This window comes from Vulpes vulpes, chromosome 12 (assembly GCF_048418805.1).
Source record: "Vulpes vulpes isolate BD-2025 chromosome 12, VulVul3, whole genome shotgun sequence".
Classification (NCBI taxonomy): Eukaryota; Metazoa; Chordata; class Mammalia; order Carnivora; family Canidae; genus Vulpes; species Vulpes vulpes.
The window spans coordinates 70,269,383-70,285,516 of NC_132791.1; the positions used below are offsets into that span (position 1 = coordinate 70,269,383).

The 16,134-nt window shown below is 40.4% G+C and overlaps 1 protein-coding gene across 6 annotated transcripts in view; it reads right to left on the bottom strand.

The window, feature by feature from the left end:
- YTHDC2 (YTH N6-methyladenosine RNA binding protein C2) overlaps positions 1-16,134 on the bottom strand; it is an 83,263-nt gene that overhangs the window by 48,543 nt on the left and 18,586 nt on the right. For all 6 annotated transcript variants that reach the window (XR_003237476.2, XM_026015433.2, XM_072728809.1 and 3 more), the window contains 3 exons: positions 13,461-13,568; positions 11,767-11,915; positions 9,685-9,820 (listed from right to left, as the gene is read on the bottom strand). Coding sequence is in view for 5 of the 6 variants with exons in the window: in XM_026015433.2 (XP_025871218.2) it covers positions 9,685-9,820; positions 11,767-11,915; positions 13,461-13,568 (393 nt within the window). In the remaining variant the exon portion in view is untranslated. The remainder of the gene's footprint in view (positions 1-9,684; positions 9,821-11,766; positions 11,916-13,460; positions 13,569-16,134) is intronic.

Here is a 16,134-nt window from a genome sequence, read left to right on the forward strand (position 1 = left end):
ACCTTCAGCCCAGGGCCTGATCCTGGAGACCCAGGATTGAGTCCTGCATCGGGCTCCCTGCATGGGGCCGGCTTCTCCTTCTGCCTGTGTCTCTGCCCCTTTCTCTCTCTCTGTCTCTCATGAATAAATAAATAAAATCTTTTTTTTAAAAAATTAACAATTCAAAAAAAAAAATTAACAATTCAACCAAATTTGAAAAAAATATCCTGAAGAAAGGTAGTGAGCTGCCTATCACTAACCATGTTCAAAAAGATTATCGTTTATATAACTTTTGGGGGGGAGGGGCAAGATGGCGGCAGAGTAGGGTCTCCAAATCACCTGTCCTCAACAAATTACCTAGAAAACCATCCAATCATCCTGAAAATCTACGAATTCGGCCTGAGATTTAAAGAGAGACCAGCTGGAACGCTACAGTGAGAAGAGTTCGCGCTTCTATCAAGGTAGGAAGACGGGGAAAAAGAAATAAAGACACAAAAGGCCTCCGAGGGGGAGGGGCCCCGCGAGGAGCAGGGCTGAGGCCGGGGCGAGTGTCCCCAGGACAGGAGAGCCCCGTCCCGGAGGAGCAGGAGCTGCACCAACCTTCCCCGCGGAAAGGCCTCCCGGGGAATTGGAGCAGGATCCCCAGAAAGGCGGGGATGCCCTTGGGCTCCCGGGGACAGTAACAGAGGAACTGCGCCCCGGGAGAGGGCGCCGAGCTCCCTAAGGGCTGCAGCGCTCGGCGGGACCCGGAGCAGCTCGGAGGGGCTCAGGCGGCGGCTCCGCGGAGGGGGCTGCGGGGCTCCGGGAGCAGCTCGGCGGCGGCGGCTCGGGCGGAGGAAGAAGCTCCGCGGAGGGGGCGGCGCGGCTCCGGGAACAGCTCGGAGGGGCTCGGGCGGCGGCTCCGCGGAGGGGGCTGCGGGGCGGGAGCGCGAATCCAACAGCGCAGGCTCCAGAGCACAGGGCGCCGGGACACAGCCCAGGATCCGGCCTCCCCCAGGGACAGGCAGAGGCTGGGAGGGCCCAGGACAGCGAGGACGCTCCTGCCTGGAACTGAGCAGATCAGCGGCCCCGCCTGGGAGCCCCCAGGCCCTGCAGACGGAGAGCCCCGGAGCTACTGCGGGGGCTGACTCCAGGGTCCCAGAGCTGCCCCCGCCACTGTGGCTTCCTCCCCGGGCCTCACGGCCCCCCACTGAGCCCTGCACCAGGCAGGGGCAGAGCAGCTCCCCCAAGTGCTAACACCTGAGAATCAGCACAGCAGGCCCCTCCCCCAGAAGACCAAGGAGACGGACCAGTTCCAGGGGAAGTCAAGGGACTTAAAGTATACAGAATCGGAAGATACTCCCCCGTGTTTTTTTTTTTTTTGTTCTGTTTTGTTTTGTTTTGTGCTTTTTTTTTCTTTCTTTCTTCTTGATTTCTGATTGCTTCCCCCACCCCACCCCCCTTTTTTTTTTCTTTTTTCTCCTTTCTTTCTTTTTCTTCTCTTTTTCCCTTTTTTCTTCTTTCTCTTTTTTCTTTTTCTCTTTTCTTTCCTTCTCTCTCTTTTTCTCCTTTTCCCAATACAACTTGTTTTTGGCCACTCTGCACTGAGCAAAATGACTAGAAGGAAAACCTCACCTCAAAAAAAAGAATCAGAAACAGCCCTCTCTCCCACAGAGTTACAAAATATGGATTACAATTCAATGTCAGAAAGCCAATTCAGAAGCACTATTTTACAGCTACTGGTGGCTCTAGAAAAAACCATAAAGGACTCAAGAGACTTCATGACTGCAGAATTTAGATCCAATCAGGCAGAAATTAAAAATCAATTAAATGAGATGCAATCCAAGCTAGAAGTCCTAACGACGAGGGTTAACGAGGTGGAAGAACGAGTGAGTGACATAGAAGACAAATTGATGGCAAAGAGGGAAACTGAGGAAAAAAGAGACAAGCAATTAAAAGACCATGAGGATAGGTTAAGGGAAATAAATGACAGCCTGAGGAAGAAAAACCTACGTTTAATTGGGGTTCCTGAGGGCGCCGAAAGGGACAGAGGGCCAGAATATGTATTTGAACAAATCCTAGCTGAAAACTTTCCGAATCTGGGAAGGGAAACAGGCATTCAGATCCAGGAAATAGAGAGATCCCCCCTAAAATCAACAAAAACCGTTCAACACCTCGACATTTAATAGTGAAGCTTGCAAATTCCAAAGATAAGGAGAAGATCCTTAAAGCAGCAAGAGAAAAAAAGTCCCTGACTTTTATGGGGAGGAATATTAGGGTAACAGCAGACCTCTCCACAGAGACCTGGCAGGCCAGAAAGGGCTGGCAGGATATATTCAGGGTCCTAAATGAAAAGAACATGCAACCAAGAATACTTTATCCAGCAAGGCTTTCATTCAAAATGGAAGGAGAGATAAAGAGCTTCCAAGACAGGCAGGAACTGAAAGAATATGTAACCTCCAAACCAGCTCTGCAAGAAATTTTAAGGGGGACTCTTAAAATTCCCCTTTAAGAAGAAGTTCAGTGGAACAATCCACAAAAACAAGGACTGAATAGATATGATGACCCTAAACTCATATCTGTCAATAGTAACTCTGAACGTGAACGGGCTTAATGACCCCATCAAAAGGCACAGGGTTTCAGACTGGATAAAAAAGCAGGACCCATCTATTTGCTGTCTACAAGAGACTCATTTTAGACAGAAGGACACCTACAACCTGAAAATAAAAGGTTGGAGAACCATTTACCATTCAAATGGTCCTCAAAAGAAAGCAGGGGTTGCCATCCTTATATCAGATAAATTAAAATTTACCCCAAAGACTATAGTGAGAGATGAAGAGGGACACTATCTCATACTCAAAGGATCTATCCAACAAGAGGACTTAACAATCCTCAATATATATGCCCCGAATGTGGGAGCTGCCAAATATTTAAACCAATTAATAACCAAACTCAAGAAATACTTTGATAATAATACACTTATACTTGGTGACTTCAATCTAGCTCTCTCTATACTAGATAGGTCTTCTAAGCACAACATATCCAAAGAAATGAGAGCTTTAAATGATACACTGGACCAGATGGATTTCACAGATATCTACAGAACTTTACATCCAAACTCAACTGAATACACATTCTTCTCAAGTGCACATGGAACTTTCTCCAGAATAGACCACATACTGGGTCACAAATCGGGTCTGAACCGATACCAAAAGATCGGGATAGTCCCCTGTATATTCTCAGACCATAATGCCTTGAAATTAGAACTTAATCACAACAAGAAGTTTGGAAGGACCACAAACACGTGGAGGTTAAGGACCATCCTGCTAAAAGATGAAAAGGTCAACCAGGAAATTAAGGAAGAATTAAAAAGATTCATGGAAACTAATGAGAATGAAGATACAACCGTTCAAAATCTTTGGGATGCAGCAAAAGCAGTCCTGAGGGGGAAATACATCGCAATACAAGCATCCATTCAAAAACTGGAAAGATCTCAAATTCAAAAGCTCACCTTACACATAAAGGAACTAGAGAAAAAGCAACAAATAGACCCCACCCCCAGCAGAAGAAGACAGTTAATTAAAATTCGAGCAGAACTCAATGATATCGAGACCAAAAGAACTGTGGAACAGATCAACAGAACCAGGAGTTGGTTCTTTGAAAGAATTAATAAGATAGATAAACCATTAGCCAACCTTATTAAAAAGAAGAGAGAGAAGACTCAAATTAATAAAATCATGAATGAGAAAGGAGAGATCACTACCAACACCAAGGAAATACAAACGATTTTAAAAACATATTATGAACAGCTGTACGCCAAAAAATTAGGAAATCTAGAAGAAATGGACGCATTCCTGGAAAGCCACAAACTACCAAAACTGGAGCAGGAAGAAATAGAAAACCTGAACAGGCCAATAACCAGGGAGGAAATTGAAGCAGTCATCAAAAACCTCCCAAGACACAAGAGTCCAGGGCCAGATGGCTTCCCAGGGGAATTCTATCAAACGTTTAAAGAAGAAATCATACCTATTCTACTAAAGCTGTTTGGAAAGATAGAAAGAGACGGAGTACTTCCAAATTCGTTCTATGAGGCCAGCATCACCTTAATTCCAAAACCAGACAAAGACCCCACCAAAAAGGAGAATTACAGACCAATATCCCTGATGAACATGGATGCAAAAATTCTCAACAAGATACTAGCCAATAGGATCCAACAACACATTAAGAAAATTATTCACCATGACCAAGTAGGATTTATCCCTGGGACACAAGGCTGGTTCAACACTCGTAAAACCATCAATGTGATTCATCATATCAGCAAGAGAAAAACCAAGAACCATATGATACTCTCATTAGATGCAGAGAAAGCATTTGACAAAATACAGCATCCATTCCTGATCAAAACCCTTCAGAGTGTTGGGATAGAGGGAACTTTCCTCGACATCTTAAAGGCCATTTACGAAAAGCCCACAGCAAATATCATTCTCAATGGGGAAGCACTGGGAGCCTTTCCCCTAAGATCAGGAACAAGACAGGGATGTCCACTCTCACCACTGCTGTTCAACATAGTTCTGGAAGTCCTCGCCTCAGCAATCAGACAACAAAAAGACATTAAAGGCATTCAAATTGGCAAAGAAGAAGTCAAACTCTCCCTCTTCGCCGATGACATGATACTCTACATAGAAAACCCAAAAGCCTCCACCCCAAGATTGCTAGAACTCATACAGCAATTTGGTAGTGTGGCAGGATACAAAATCAATGCCCAGAAATCAATGGCATTTCTATACACTAACAATGAGACTGAAGAAAGAGAAATTAAGGAGTCAATCCCATTTACAATTGCACCCAAAAGCATAAGATACCTAGGAATAAACCTAACCAAAGAGGTAAAAGATCTATACCCTAAAAACTATAGAACACTTCTGAAAGAAACTGAGGAAGACACAAAGAGATGGAAAAATATTCCATGCTCATGGATTGGCAGAATTAATATTGTAAAAATGTCAATGTTACCCAGGGCAATTTATACGTTTAATGCAATCCCTATCAAAATACCATGGACTTTCTTCAGAGAGTTAGAACAAATTATTTTAAGATTTGTGTGGAATCAGAAAAGACCCCGAATAGCCAGGGGAATTTTAAAAAAGAAAACCATAGCTGGGGGCATCACAATGCCAGATTTCAGGTTGTACTACAAAGCTGTGGTCATCAAGACAGTGTGGTACTGGCATAAAAACAGACACATAGATCAATGGAACAGAATAGAGAACCCAGAAGTGGACCCTGAAATGTATGGTCATCTAATATTCGATAAAGGAGGAAAGACTATCCATTGGAAGAAAGACAGTCTCTTCAATAAATGGTGCTGAGAAAATTGGACATCCACATGCAGAAGAATGAAACTGGACCACTCTCTTTCACCATACACAAAGATAAACTCAAAATGGATGAGAGATCTAAATGTGAGACAAGAGTCCATCAAAATCATAGAAGAGAACACAGGCAACACCCTCTTTGAACTCGGCCACAGTAACTTCTTGCAAGATACATCCACAAAGGCAAAAGAAACAGAAGCAAAAATGAACTATTGGGACTTCATCAAGATAAGAAGCTTTTGCACAGCAAAGGATACAGTCAACAAAACTAAAAGACAACCTACAGAATGGGAGAAGATATTTGCAAATGACCTATCAGATAAAGGGCTAGTTTCCAAGATCTATAAAGAACTTGTTAAACTCAACACCAAAGAAACAAACAATCCAATCATGAAATGGGCAAAAGACATGAAGAGAAATCTCACAGAGGAAGACTTGGACATGGCCAACATGCACATGAGAAAATGCTCTGCATCACTTGCCATCAGGGAAATACAAATCCAAACCACAATGAGATACCACCTCACACCAGTGAGAATGCGGAAAATTAACAAGGCAGGAAGCCACAAATGTTGGAGAGGATGCGGAGAAAAGGGAACCCTCTTACACTGTTGGTGGGAATGTGAACTGGTGCAGCCACTCTGGAAAACTGTGTGGAGGTTCCTCAAAGAGTTAAAAATAGACCTGCCCTACGACCCAGCAATTGCACTGTTGGGGATTTACCCCAAAGATTCAGATGCAATAAAACGTCGGGACACCTGCACCCCGATGTTTCTATCAGCAATGGCCACAATAGCCAAACTGTGGAAGGAGCCTCGGTGTCCATCGAAAGATGAATGGATAAAGAAGATGTGGTTTATGTATACAATGGAATATTACTCAGCAATTAGAAACGACAAATACCCACCATTTGCTTCAACGTGGATGGAACTGGAGGGTATTATGCTGAGTGAAATAAGTCAATCGGAGAAGGACAAACAGTGTATGTTCTCATTCATTTGGGGAATATGAATAATAGTGAAAGGGAATATAAAGGAAGGGAAAAGAAATGTTGGGAAATATCAGGAAGGGAGACAGAACATAAAGACTCCTAACTCGGGGAAATGAACTAGGGGTGGTGGAAGGGGAGGAGGGCGGGTGTTGGAGGGGAATGGGTGACGGGCACTGAGGTGGACAGTTGACGGGATGAGCACTGGGTGTTTTTCTGTATGTTGGTAAATGAACACCAATAAAAATTAATTTAAAAAAATGTATATAACTTTTGAATCACCATGTTTTGCATATGTCTAAAACTAATATAATATTGTATATCAGTTACTTGTTAATAAAACATTCATAACTGCCTTAAAAAAAAAGATTATCGTTTAGTAAGATGCTTAAAATTTGTATCATTTTTCAACAAATATTATTGGACACTTAACTACAAAAATTCTGAGGATGGGGAGGTAAAACAAATGAGGTTTCTCCCTCACGAAATTTACATCCTAGTGAATGAGACAGAGTAAAACAAATTTTAAAGATATGCTGTCAAGTAATGAAAGTACAATAGTGAATAATACAGTGGGGTATGGAGAAAGAGTGAGTAAAGGGCACAACTTCAGTAAAATGACCCCAAAGAGGCCTTCCTGAGAAGACAAGATCTAGGCAGAAACCTACATGAAGTAGATGTTGGGCCAGAGGATCATTTTGTGGGGACGGCATTCCAGGCACAGGAAACAACAAAAGCGAAGACTCCAAGATCGGAATGTGCTGATACGTGAAGAAGAGCAAGAAGGTAATGGTGGCAAATGGTACAGAGTAGTAGAAGATGAGATCAAAAAGGCAGTTAGAGACCCCATCAGGGAAACAACTCTGATTTTTATTCAAAGTGTAAGTGAAAGCCATCAGAGAGTGGAAAGAGGGGAAGCAACATTATCCAGTTGTTTGTTTCTTTTAAAGGACCAATCTAAAAAAAAAATAAATAAATAAAGGACCAATCTGATCATTCCCTGGAGAATACACTATGAGAACATAAGAATAAATGTATTTAGGGATCCCTGGGTGGCGCAGCGGTTTGGCGCCTGCCTTTGGCCCAGGGCGTGATCCTGGAGACCCGGGATCAAATCCCACATCAGGCTCTCGGTGCATGGAGCCTGCTTCTCCCTCTGCCTGTGTCTCTGCCTCTCTCTCTCTCTCTCTCTGTATGACTATCATAAATAAATTTAAAAAAAAAAAGAATAAATGTATTTAATAGGCTACTGCAATCATCCGCGGGAAAGAACTGTTGGCCTGGACTGGAGTGGCAGCAGTAAGGAAGGGAGTTTGGGTCTGACTTGGGATTTATTTAGAAGGTAAAACTATCAGACTTGCAAATGGATTATATGTGGAGAATGAAAACAAAATCAAGAATGACTTTATGACGGGATACCTGAGTGGCTCAGTAGTTGAGCATCTGCCTTTGGCTCATGACATGATTCCAGAGTTCCGCGATCAAGTGCCGCATCAGGATCCTCCTGCATGGAACCTGCTTTTCCTCCCTCTGCCTATGATTCTACCTCTCTCTGTGTCTCTCATGAATAAATAAATAAAATCTTTAAATAAAAAAAAAAAGAATGACTTTATGTGGTGCCTGGGTGGCTTTAGTCAGTTTAGTGTCTGCCTTTGGCTCAGGTCATAATCCTGGGGTCCTGGGATTGAACCCCTCGCCAGCCTTGCTGCTCAGCGAGGAGCCAGCTTCTCCTTCTCCCTCGGCTCCTCCCTCTCCCTCTGCTCCTCCCCCCTCCTTGTGCTCTTGCACTCTCTCTCTCAACTAAATAAATAAAATCTTTTAAAAAATGACTTTATGGGATCCCTGGGTGGCGCAGCGGTTTGGCACCTGCCTTTGGCCCAGGGCGCGATCCGGGAGACCCAGGATCAAATCCCACATCGGGCTCCTGGTGCATGGAGCCTGCTTCTCCCTCTGCCTATGTCTCTGCCCCTCTCTCTCTCTCTCTCTCTGTGACTATCATAAATAAAAAAAAATGAAAAAAAGAAAGAAAAAAAAATTTTTTTTAAATGACTTTATGTTTTGTGCCTCAGTAACTAGGTGAAAATTCAGTTTCAGGAGACCTGTGATGGTCAAGCACATCATTTTTAAAGAAGTCTACTACTGATTATGAACGCTAAGGAAACACTAAGAAAAAGGCAGGTTGGGAGGGAAGTGAGAAGGTTTGTTTGGGGCATATCTAGTTTTATTCCCCTAATATACATCCAATGGGAGATGTCAAAGTGATCAGGCAGGTGACTCACGTCAGCAGGGAGGTCAGGACTAGAACAGTAAAATTAGGAGTCATTTTAAACACGTATTGAAAACTATGACTAGATGAGATCCACGTAAGGAGTAAGTGTAAAGAAAAGCAACACACCTAGCAATTGAGGCCTGGGCTATTCCATATTTAGAGGTCAAGAAAAAAAAGGGAAAATTGTGCCAAAGAAACCAAGAAGTTCCAACTGGGGAGATGAGAAAGAAGAAAATAATTCAAGCATGGAATATGAGAGGTTAAGAAAATGTTTCAAGAAAGGAATGATCAATAATAATTATAATAATAATGCTGAGAAGTTTAAGTGAGGGGATAAACTAGCTGACATCTAAATCCTTTTCAGTACAAATCCTTTTCAGTACTGACCTTCTGTGGTCTTTCATTCTGTCTTCTGCCTACAAGCCTCAGGGATCTGAAACTGACCTTTGGTTACCAAAATCCACTATAATCAACTAATAAAATTAGAGTAAGTCATTAGTGAAAACGTATCACATGACATAAAGCATATGCACGTGAATTAGTACTTGAGCTTATATAACTAAAGTTACGCTGAAATTCTCCACATACTAAATATAAAATCTAGAGCAAAGTTATCAACCTTTCTTTTCCTTCCTTTTTTAAAATCACAAATTTCTTCAAACTCCAAGATATTCCCTTGGGAGGAAAGGGGAATATATTTATATGCACAATACATATACATACTTTTGCACATAACTGTCATATATTCACAGACCCCATATAACCCTCTGGAGACAACTGGATTAAGAATCACTAGATTTAGGGGCAACTGGCTGACTTAGTAGAGCACAGAACTCTTGACCTCAGGGTCATGAGTTCAAGCCCCATGTTGAGTGTAGAACTTACTTAACAAAAAAAAAATCCCCAATTTAACACAATATTTACTTATTCTACTATACTAATAAGATCCTAATTTATCCATTTGAAATAAATACTCCGAAAGAACAAATTATTGGTTATGAACAAAAAATGTAAATATACTTTGAATTAAAGTATGCTTCCCCCATAAATAACCATAAGAGTAATAAAAATATGTTTTAAGAAATTACACGTACCACTAACATTTTCAGTTAAAATAAGGTGAAAGACCTGAGCAAAGGCATCAACATCTTTATGCAGCCATATGTCAGAGAGACAAGCATCCATTTCCTTTATTAACCATGGCTCAAGACAATTCACATCTTTTTCTGTCTTTAAAAAAAAAAAAAAAAAAGCAAAGAGTATAAATTACATGACAGCTTAACCTTTATGTGCAAAGAATGTGAGATAACCATAATAACCACAAAAACTACTAATCATATTTTATAGCACAGGCTTTGACATAAAAGTCTCTCATGTCAACATGAACACTCCACTTACAATATGGTATCTTATTATATCTATCTCTTATCTGAGAATGCGTTTATAAACAAAGGAGTATAATTCAGTCAAAATATTAACCAAATGTGCTCTGGCAGAAGGCTGCTAAATATACCTGTACAGCAGTAGTTCTCACTCCTAGCTGCACATCAGAGGGACCATCACTTGTGTTTTTCAACACTTATGCCAGGTCCCACCCCAGAGCAAATTCATTAGAATTTCTGCTGATTGGGACGCCTAGGTGGCTCAGTGATTGAATGTCTGCCTTCGGCTCAGGGCATGATCCCAGGGTCTGGGATCGAGTCCCACATCAAGCTCCTTGCAAGAGAGCCTCCTTCTCCCTCTGCCTATGTCTCTCTCTCTGGGTCTCTCAGGATTAAATAAATAAAATCTTAAAAAAAAAAAAAAAAAAAAAAGAACCTCTGCTGATGGAGACCAGATTCCATAGGGCCTTAAAAGTTCCTGAGGTGATGCTCATGTACAGCCAGGCATAAGAAACACTAACAGTCAAAATGCTGTTCAATGAACCAAATGGATGTTCCCCATACTATAAAACAACATTTAAACATTCTTCAAAAGCATTTTTGAAAACATGTATAGTTTATTTGGATGCATTAGAACTCTAACCATATCTGTTTATGTACTTTCTCATGCTCAAAACTGTTAAATTTTCTAAAAAGTGCACAAGCGCAGCAATATTTTGCATCAGACTAATCACTGATGCCTTTTAAAGAATTCTAGACCAGGGATGCCTGGGTGGCTCAGTAGTTGAGCATCTGCCTTTGGCTCAAGGCATGATCCTGGAGTCCCAGGATCGAATCCTGTATCAGGCTTCCTGCATGGAGCCTGCTTCTCCCTCTGCCTATGTCTCTGCCTCTCTCTCTGGTCTCTCATGAATAAATAAATAAAATCTTTAAAAAAAAATTATAAACCAGAATTAAAGACCAGAAGGAACCTAGGCAACCAGCTAGTTCCACTTTTCAAACGGGTTCCATGAAACCCAAGGTAGCAGAGGCCCCAACTAGGGATGGAGGTGGACACTGAGGATGAACAAGCATGGCTTCTACGACACATTTCATTTGTAAAAGATTCTCTGACAAAATAGAAAAAAAGAAAAGGAGCAGAGAAGAGTCTGAGGTGTATGGTGAACTGACTTTTTCAAGTCACACAGCTGGTTAGTGGTAGAAATGACACCAGTATTGATTATGTGCTCTATTTTTTTTAATTTTATTTATTTATTCATGAGAGACACAGAGAGAGGCAGAGACATAGGCAGAGGGAGAAGCAGGCTCCATGCGAGGAGCCCGACGTGGAACTCGATCCCGGGACTCCAGGATCACACCCTGGGCCAAAGGCAGGTGCTCAACCGCTGAGCCACCCAGGCATCCCATGATTATGTGCTCTAATATCAACAGTATTTTCTTGATTTCCTTTGAGTTTATCTTACATTGTTTAGCTCATAGGTTCTTAAACTTTTGAGATGAGAAAATATCAGGCAATAATAATAAATATGCATAATATCTATAAACTATCCTCTCCAAAAAATTTAGAGAAAATATTGAAATAATTTAAACTGAGAAGAAAACAGTAAAAGATGCTGCATTATCTATCCCAAAAAAAGGTACATTACAAAGTTGTTCTGAAAAATATGTTGTAGCCTAAGATAAAGTAAGAGAATTACACTGTAAATAATACAGTAACAATTATAATCTCATAACATGTTCTTTAAAAGTACAATTTTCACTCAAAATATCATTGTGAAACCAATGAGGTCTTACCAACTGACTGAAGACAGCATCACCGCCATCATCCAATAAATCATACTCTTCAGTCACATTTGGAACAGTTCTCTGCCTCTGAGATTCAGGCTTGAAAGTATTCTCTTGAGCTGAATACCATTCCGTAAGGGTGCTTTGTTGTTTCTCTTCTAAATTAATAACAAAAAAAAAAAGAGTAAGAAAATCCTTCACTTTAGGGAATATATTCCTTTAAGAAAATTAAGTGAATCTGAAAATACTTAAAAGTTGGCCGTATTGTCAGCCCGGGTGGCTCAGCGGTTTACCTCTGCCTTCAACCTGGGGCATGATCCTGGGGACTCAGGACTCGTTCCCGGGATCGAGTCCCGTGTCTGGCTCCCTGCGTGGAGCCTGCTTCTCCCTCTGCCTGTCTCTGCCTCTCTCTCTCCCTGAGTCTCTCATGAATAAATAAATAAAATCTTAAAAAAAAAAAAAGTTGGCCTTATTGTGAAGTTACTTTTTCAAAACACATAAATGAGAAACATTCAGTAAAATGTATTGTGTTGAACTTTAAGGACACATGAAACTGCTTAAAAACGTCATCTATTTCTTGTTATTAGTGAGAAGTTTCTTCTAAGTCCAAATTCAAAGAATAGTATTTTAGCCATACAATAAACAATGTTTAAATCAATGACTAATTTTTATAGAGCACTTTGTTGAGAACCATGTATTGAACTTCTGCCACCATGCCAGTTGTTGGAGATAAAAGTTATATACCATTTTCACCTTCAGAAGTTTAGAGATCTACTAGTTTTACGATGTGCATACTATTTGTACTTCAGCACTGCCCTGTGAAATAGGCTAACTGCTTTTCTTCAAGTGGAGAATCCAAAGAACTTAAGATATTCATCCAAGGTCATACAGACTAAACAAAGGAATCAAAGCTTGAAGCCAAATCTTCTACCATGAATAATGTAGTTAAAAGTCAGCAAAACAGAATCTCATCCTAACTCAAAAGCTAAGATATAGTGTAAGTCATGATAAGGGATGTATTAATGGGCAAATAATGCTAAATTCTAAGTACAATTATAACTCATTAACAAAATCAAGATTTGAGGGGTCCATGGGTGATTCAATTGTTTAAGTGTCCAACTTTTGCTATGGGCTCAGGTCATGATCTCAGGATCACAAGATCTAGCCCCACACCTAGCATGGAGCCTGCTTGGGATTCTCTCTCTGCCTCTTCCTCTACCCCTCCCCACCACTTGCGTTCACTCTTTTCACTCTCTCTAAAAAAAAAAAAAAAATCAAGATCTGAAGACTTGACATTTGTATCAAAGATGAGCCTGTTATTACATGCTACCCTTTTCAATTCTCCCCACTCACTCCCCACTCTCATCGTATGAGCTATGCTGGGGCATACCACACTGTTATCACATGTGGCATATTACATATGCAGCAGCACATACTCTTCTGCCTCCTTATAACAGTGGTTGTTGCATCTTTGGAGACAGACACACTCCTCCTCAACCCTGGCATCCACTTTCAATTCCTCGCTACAGATTATAATTTATGGGCATAAACCACAATGTAAAGAGTATGCTTAAGGCAGAATTCTAATATAATATTATACAATTATATACAAAGGAAAAACACTTTCAAGTGTCCTTGTACCTCCATAGTATAAGACTCCAAAAACTCAGTTATCTTTTATACTTGTTTGATAAAAAGCTTACCTCGTTGTTTTTCCTTTTTGTATTTTAACATTTCTTTGTTTGTGTACCCAGTAGTTCTTAAGATGTCTTCTAGAAACATTTCTTTTACTTCAAATGGTCTTCCCTGTACTAAATAATAGGAATAAAGAGTCAATTTGCATCTTAGAGACAATGCACATAAAGACATAAAACAAGATATCATGACATAATGGATCTGAATGAGTTAATGAACCTGAGTATAAAATCCAAAAACAATTCCAGAAGGCAAATTATCCTCATCATATTGTCCTTTAAATATGATTCCAACTCTTATGTTACAGACTGTTCATTTGTTTGTTTTTTCCAGTGTGTATTTACTTATCATGTGTTTGCCATCAGGCTAGGCACCAGAAATACGAATCATAAGCAGAAGCACAGCTGCCTTATGTGTCTTATCATCCAAGAACATTATAAAAAGAAAGGTTTGTGACTTAGGTGACTAGGTTGATGATATGATTAATTAAAATGGGCAACACATGAGTAGATTTTGTAGAAGAGATTACATATTTAGCTTGGGACATATCAGAAAATGAGATGCTTATATGACATCTAAGCCCAAAGCTCTGGAGAACAGTTTGAATTGGAAATAAAGATTCAGGAGTCATGAGTATAAAAAAGAAAGCAGAAGCCAAGGACATAAATGAGAGCTTCCAGGGAAACTACATGTGCCTCTCCAGTACCTAGTAGAGTACAACACAGAGAAGGAACAAAGAGGAAAAAAAAAGGGGGGGAGGAAGGAAAGGAAGAGGAAAAAAAATGGATCAAGAGAAGACCATAAAACACCAATATATAAGCATATATATAAAAGAGACCATTAAAATATACGCTCTAATGCAGAACATAAAAAGTAGGAGGCAGTGTTGTCAAATTATGGGATGCAAGCATTTTATACCCACCCAAAAAGGGGGCCAACCATGAAATATAGAGAAAATTTAAGATTTTTATGTAAAATTTAAATAGTAGGCTTGGCAATTAAATCAGCTTCAAACAATACTGTAAGAATACACAAATGAACAGCCCCATACACTATAGAAATATATATAAATCATTTCAGCTCTTTGAAAAAGTACAGTGGCAAAATCTGTTAAAATTAAAAACAGATACACTCTTTTTCCTCAACAATTTTACTTTCAGAAATCTCTTTCTAGAAATAAGAGTGCCAGTATATAAGGATATATACACAAGGATGTTTATTACAACACTGTTTATGGTGGTGGAAAAGGAAAGTCTAGAACCAATCTGAGTGTCCAAAGATAAATGGTTAAATAAATCTTGGTACATTCATATTATGAAATATTAAAACAGCTGCCTAAAATAATGAACTACATCAAAAAAAATGATGATGATGAACTATAGTTACAGCTAATATACTACAGAATTTTCCATGATGTACTGTTATATAAATAAAGCAAATTGCAAAATAATGTATAAGGCATGTGCTCATTACTGTAAAACCAATTTCTGTACACCTCATGTATAAGTATGTGTTTGCATATGTAGTATGAACACGGACAGTGTGAGAAAGAATATGCAGGAGGCTTTAAAATCAAGTAATCCGGGATCCCTGGGTGGCGCAGCGGTTCGGCGCCTGCCTTTGGCCCAGGGCGCGATCCTGGAGACCTGGGATCGAATCCCACATCAGGCTCCCGGTGCATGGAGCCTGCTTCTCCCTCTGCCTCTTTCTCTGCCTCTCTCTCTCTCTCTCTCTCTCTCTGTGACTATCATAAATTAAAAATAAATAAATAAATAAAAATAAAATAAAATAAAAAAATAAAATAAAATCAAGTAATCCTATCAGGAAAGTAGAACATAAAAAGTAAAGAGGATGGGGCAATTTTGAACCTCTCTCCTATATATATTTATACTATATCATTGAGCTAAACATATACAACTTTTTCAATTTTTAAAGAGAAATGTAATAATTTTTTTTAAAGACTGGTGGCAAAACCAGTTTAGATTAAAGGTCAGGATAAAAGTTAAGTGGCAGTCTATTCAAAAGTACACAGGAAGTTAAACATAGGCGTGTAGACTACTGTTTCAAGGAGTCTAGCAACAAAGGGGAAGCTGTAGGGACGCCTGAGTGGCTCAGCAGTTGAGAGTCTGTCTGCCTTTGGCTCAGGACATGATCCCAGAGTTCCAGGATCGAATCCTATATCCGGTTCCCTGCAGGGAGCCTGCTTCCCCCTCCACCTATGTCTCTGCGTCTCTCTCTCTCTGTCTCTCATGAATACATTTTAAAAATCTTAAAAAAAAAAAAAAAAAAAAAGGAAGCTGTAAGACAAAATTAAAGGAAGACATGTGGGACACCTGGGTGGCTCAGTTGGTTAAGCATCTGCCTTTGGCTCAGGTCATAATCTCGGAGTCCTGGGATCAAACCCGTGGGGCTCCCTGCTCAGGAGGGAGTCTGCTTCTTCCCTCTCTCTGCCCTGCTTGTGCTCTCTCTCATTCGCTCTTTATTTTTTTTTTTAATTTTTTTAATTTTTTATGATAGTAACACAGAGAGAGAGAGAGGCAGAGACAGGCAGAGGGAGAAGCAGGCTGCATGTATGGGGAGCCTGACGTGGGACTCAATCCCGGGTCTCCAGGATCACGCCCCGGGCCAAAGGCAGGCGCCAAACTGCTGCGCCACTCAGGGATCCCTCATTCGCTCTTTAAA